Genomic DNA, 5,842 nt, shown 5'->3' with positions numbered 1-5,842 from the left:
AATCATCCTTTGGCCTTACGGCGTTAAAAAATGGCCGTTAACATACGCACGTTCTAGACACGTGAGGGCACTAATGTCATTTCACCTTACACCGAGTCACCGAGGGATGAAAAGTGAAAAATTAGCTACCTAAGGGACGAAAAGTGAAAAGATAGCCACTTAAAGGATGAAAAATGAAAATTATACAAATAAATTTATTCATCTATTCTTTCTTTTCTAATCATCTTTCCGATCATTTTTCCGGATGGAATTTTCCGACTAGACTTTTATTAGGTATCATCGAAAAATAAATGTCTAGTCAAAAAATTCCATTGGTAAAAATGATCGAAGAAGATGATCGAAAAAGAAATAATGGAAGAATAAATTTATTTGTATGATTTTCATTTTCCGTCCCTCAAGTAGCTATTTTTTCAATTTTTGTCCCTCAAGTAGCTATTTTTTCACTTTTTGTCCTTCGGTGTAAAGTGAAATGACATTAGTGTCTTCACGTGTCTAGCACGTGCGTACATTAACGGCCATTTTTTAACGCCGTAAGGACAAAGGACCATTATTGAAAAAATTGGCCAATTTTAGGGTCAAAATTGTGATTTTTAAAGTTTAGGGATCAAAAGTGAAAAACGTGATAACTTCAGAGATGAAAAGTGTAATTTACTCTATTTGATATGTCAAAAAAATTTTGGTTAAAATATTTATAATATATGGGTTTCAGATTTTTTTAGCAAACATATGTACGAATTCAGGATTACTGGTAATATAATTTTCACAATACTGATGAGAAGCTAGTGGCACCCATTTTAATTACGTCATATATATATATATATATATGTTGGTAATTAAAGTTCCTTCAAATGACCCAAGCTTGGGAAATTCGGGTAAATAAACCCAAAACCAATGAAGTTTGGAAACACCCGACCTTCGGAAAGCCGTTTTTTACATACTTGTATTCATAGTTGTAAAACTTTCCCGAGTCAGCCGAGTATCCAAAATAAACTCTTGACTCTCAACTTTGCTGAGTCGAGTCCGAGTCACAAATTCTCTTACCTCAATACGCACATAATGATCATGAAACGGGATTCCATCAACTAATCTTACGTTTAACTTTTAAGTTTTGAATTATTATGTTACCGTTTTTAAACAATTATGCTAAAATTTGAAGTTTGGAGGATATTTTTAAAGTTCTATTACATATAATTTCAAAAATACTTATGTTTATATGTAAAAGTCCAATCCGAGTTCTCCCCGAGTCGAGTCCGAGTTTCCAAAAACTCCCGACTCACCCCCCTCGTCGAGTCGCGTCCGAATCACGAGTTCTTCAACCTTGCTTGTATTACTAGTAATTTGCAAGATCATGGATCGACATGAAAAAAAAAAGCATATGAAATAGCTGTTAGCAAAAATTACCAACATAAGACATTTAACACACTGCAGCTGTTACAAATCAAGTTCTTAGTGTTGCAAATACAGATCACATCCGATCCGATCTGGTTAATTAGTTTACAAAATATAGTGTCAAAACGTTAGAAATTTTAACTCGGTCATACTTTAAACTTGATGGGGATGATTAAACATCTTTCCGATGTATCATCATCTTCTTGTGACTTTTGGATCACCACGGACAGCTTCATTGTGGTGTCCAATGTGGTCAAAATGTCACGTTGTTGGCCATGAGATCTTCAATGAAAATTATTATGTGAAGGTAGTCTAACCCACTTGCAACACAGATGACTTTATTTTAAAGGGTTTTATCTTTGTACACGTCTATCGTTGCAGATTGAATTTCCAGAAAATAGAGAGGAAATGAAGACAACTTGTAAGCCTCACACAACGCAGAGTACATAGTGGTTAGTTATATTGAGATCTTTAGTAAAAGAGTAATGGTATATTATACAAATAGGGAAGAAAGAAGATGAAATCTACACTAAATCGAAATCTATCAGATGCTAAACCACCTACATAATTAGAAATCTACCAAATATAGGTTAGGGTTAGGGTTTTTTGGCTGAAGAAGATAGCGATTTGGGTATAAAAAAAAATTTGGTTTGATTTGAGAGATATTTGATGAAGATTATATGTATAAGTGAAATGATATATTTTGTTGTCCTACTTTAAATATTCAAAGTCTTTATTTTTAAACTTTGTCCTTAAATAATTTTATTTGTGTTATATAATAAATAAAATTATTTAAGGTCAAAGTTATAAATGTTAGACTTTAAAAATTTTAAACGTGACACCTCTAGTGGGACGGAGGGAGTATATATTAGATGAATGTATTTAAAATATTCATAACGTTATGTAGTTTTTCAGACAAGTCCGACCAAATAATCTGATGAACTGGTAAAAAGACTGGTTTAATGTCTGGTGAATAAAAGATTGGGGATCAAGCCTCCCTCATTCTCAATTTCTAGTTTCGCCTTTAGGTGAAGGCGAGATGAAGAGTTTATAGTGAGTGAGACACAGATGAACTTTTTTTAAGAAAATAATTTTTTATGTAACTTCAAAAAATAATGGTAGGGAGGATAAAATTATTTAATTTAATTAAATCTCTTGTAGTAGTAGTTTTAACTAAATTGTTTGCAAAATTAGGGAGTAAAAAATGATTTGCAGTCAACACTTATGAAGTTATGATGTAAAGAAAGAACTGATAGTGAGTTAATTAGAGATGAATAAAAGCAACACCAATGTAAATATAAATGCAATTGTTAAAAAGTTTTACCTTTCAAAAAAAAAACCCTTGTAAAAGAGTAGAACTACTGCTAAAGCGCCCCTCAAATTTAAACTCTAATTAACTTCCTTGACGGGTTTAGTGGAAAGCCCGTATCCAAACGGGTACAACGGGTCATAATGCAAATCGCCAATGTTCATGGGTAGCTGATCAACCGTCTTGAACCATGTACGTGCAAGTTTACCCGTAAAACCATAGTCACCATACAAAACATCAGCCACTCCTTGACCCTCACTTCCAGGAAGCCAAGCCGCAACCAATGCATCCATCCTAGAAACATATGGTTCAATCACAAGTGGCCTGCCCGAAATGAGCACCACAACGCACTTCACCGAGCCACAAACGTTCGTGATGGTGTCTGGGCCTGGTGCAGGAATGGTCAGGTTCAAACTATCTCCTTGTGTCTCGGAATAGGGTAGCTCTCCAGTTACAACGATAGCGTATGAGAAATTGTTTGACTTGATAAATTCAGGTGTTGGGTTCTCTTCAAATACGACTTCAGTTGTAGGGTCCACCGTGTTCTTTATAGCGGATAGAATCGTGGTACCTGTAAAATTAGCAAAATAAACATTAAATATATATATATATATATATATATATATATATAATATATATATATATATATATATATATATATTTTGGTCTTTTATGTTAGAGTGTGAAAAATATGAGACTGATACCATTTAACCCATTTATAATGGGTCAAGCATGTTATATAGAGTATGTACTTTTTATTTAACCAAATAAGAACAAAAAAGATTATGTACCTGCTGTGATATTTCCGCTTAGTCCATGCCACTCGATGGTCCAGCCACCACACTGGTTACCGATATCGTTGGCGTGGGTCCCAGAGACGAGTATTTTGGTTGACTTTTTGGGGAGGGGAAGCAATGGGTCGTTGGGGGTTTTACCGTTTTTCAGCAAGACTAGTGATTTCCTTACAGCTTCCCGGGCAAGGTCTCGGTGCTCCTGACTTCCAAGGTACTTAGCCATGGTGACATCTGCCATTGGGTCTTCAAACAAACCCATCAAAAATTTCACCCTCAAGATCCTCCTAACTGCATCATTGATTCGACTCATGGGTATAAACTGATTCTGCACTAAATAAGTCAGCCCATCGATGAATTCTGTATAATTAAGCGGTACCATGATCTGCAATTCAATTATTTTAACTCATTTTAATGACTTAGTACAATACATTTTAAATCTTTCCATAAATGCTGAATAAAAGTTAAGCTAATGGATCAAGAACTAGTTACCATGTCTAGACCAGCCTCGACACTATTTAAGATAGAAAAAGTGTAGTTAGCATGAGGCGGGTCTGTCATTTTATCGATGCCTTGCCAGTCTGAGATCACGAATCCCTGAATATTTATCAACAAAAACATCAGAAGATCAATCTTAAATGCTCCATTTTATTATATCGAACAAAGGAGATGTATATAGAAAATATGTGGGGGTTTTACTCTGAATTTCAGAGTGTCTTTTAGGAATTTAGTGATGAGTTGATGATTTCCATGCATTTTTGCTCCATTCAAGCTTGAGTAGGAGATCATGATGCTGCCAACACCTTTGCGTACTGAATCGTAGTATGCTGGCATATGAATGCTGAACAATCCATGAGGGTTAATCACGGTGTTGTTCTCATTAATCCCTTTTGTTGTGCCACCATCACCAACAAAGTGCTTTGCACACGCCAACACCTTCTCTCTTTAATTTGGACACAAACAAAAGAAGAAGCCAACAGATATCATATTCTGATCATGTTTCATGACTATATATACAAGGGTAAAAAAACTAGATAGAGGTGTTGTAAGAGGTTTACTTTCCGCCAACAAAGGGGACGCCTGGTCTACTATGAGCAGGAAGATCTCCTTGTAGCCCGGGTATAATCTCAGTCATTGCACGCACAATGTGAGGATCTTCACTATAGCTTTCAAAGCAACGACCCCATCGTGGGTCTCTACAAACCTGACATCAATAGGTTAATCATAAAGAACATGTTTAGATACTTAAATCTGTTTGATGTCATAATTAGTATGAGATTGTGAGTCATGCTGTTTAGCACTAATTCAGTTAATTACCGCAATGCAGGGTGCAAATGCATAGTTAATCCCTGTTGCTCGAACTTCAAGAGCAGTTGCAGCTCCGATTTTCTTGATTAGTACAGGGTCCCTATTTAAGAAAACGTGACATAACGATAAAGTGTTCTAACAATTTGTCAAAAGTAAATACCATCAAAGTTTCTAACGATTAAGAGACACAGATAGGTAAATTCGACTAGTAAACTAAGATAAAGAGACACTTGCCTTGTTACTCCAAGGCCAACATTGTGAGGGAAGATGGTGGCCTTAAAGACGTTATTGTTGCCATGCACAGCATCAATCCCATAAACCATGGGTATGCCTAATCGGGTTGCCAACGACCCTCTTTGGAATTCATTCACCATATCGATCCATGTTCTTGGAGAAGCCTCCTTTGCCGGAACACTTCCTCCACCGCTCAGTACACTCCCTACCAATCAATAATCCAACACACGATTATAAGATATATAAACACTACAAAAGCGTCATAAACAAAACTTTACTGAAAGTTAATGTATGACTTATTACCTATGAAGTACTTTTGCATTACTTCAGCAGAAGCTACTTGTCGGTCAATTTGTGTCATCTGACCAACCTTCTCTTCCAAAGCCATTCGATTTAGCAAGTCGTTTATTCTAACATTAATAGGTTGTGTCGGGTCTTTATATTTGGGGCTTTCATTTGCAGCCATAATGGTAGTCCAACAACAACACATCACAAGCATCACCAAAACAAATGGTGACAGTTTTGCCATGTTTCCAGCTCCTACGTACGTACATCTTCAATTAATAATCCGAACACATATATATATATATATACTATAAGCAAGTGATATGACTTTAGAAAGATCTGAAAAAAGAGCTGAAATTCCCTACATTGACTTTAAAAAGATCTGAGAAAAGACCATTAATTGTTCTTATGTTTATGTAAAGTATGGTTTTCTATTCTTATAGTAATAACCAACACATCTAGAAACACACAAACAATGCCAAAAGAAGCTAAATAATTCCATCAAGAAAAGTTCAAACAGTAGAAG

General features: G+C 35.5%; 1 protein-coding gene across 1 annotated transcript; it reads right to left on the bottom strand.

Annotated features, from left to right (window-relative positions):
* Positions 1-2,749: 2,749 nt before the first annotated feature.
* Positions 2,750-5,569, bottom strand: LOC122579621 (beta-glucosidase BoGH3B-like). Its single transcript, XM_043751829.1, has 8 exons — positions 5,335-5,569; positions 5,032-5,236; positions 4,807-4,897; positions 4,548-4,693; positions 4,189-4,432; positions 3,982-4,086; positions 3,490-3,874; positions 2,750-3,269 (listed from the first exon to the last, which is right to left on the bottom strand). Exons 1-8 carry the CDS (start codon positions 5,558-5,560, stop codon positions 2,779-2,781), a joined length of 1,893 nt encoding a protein of 630 aa, XP_043607764.1. The 5' UTR covers positions 5,561-5,569; the 3' UTR covers positions 2,750-2,778.
* Between the last annotated feature and the right edge of the window lie 273 nt (positions 5,570-5,842).

The sequence above is a fragment of the Erigeron canadensis genome, chromosome 1 (genome assembly GCF_010389155.1).
Source record: "Erigeron canadensis isolate Cc75 chromosome 1, C_canadensis_v1, whole genome shotgun sequence".
NCBI lineage: Eukaryota > Viridiplantae > Streptophyta > Magnoliopsida > Asterales > Asteraceae > Erigeron > Erigeron canadensis.
This window is presented reverse-complemented; position numbering and strand designations above follow the sequence as displayed.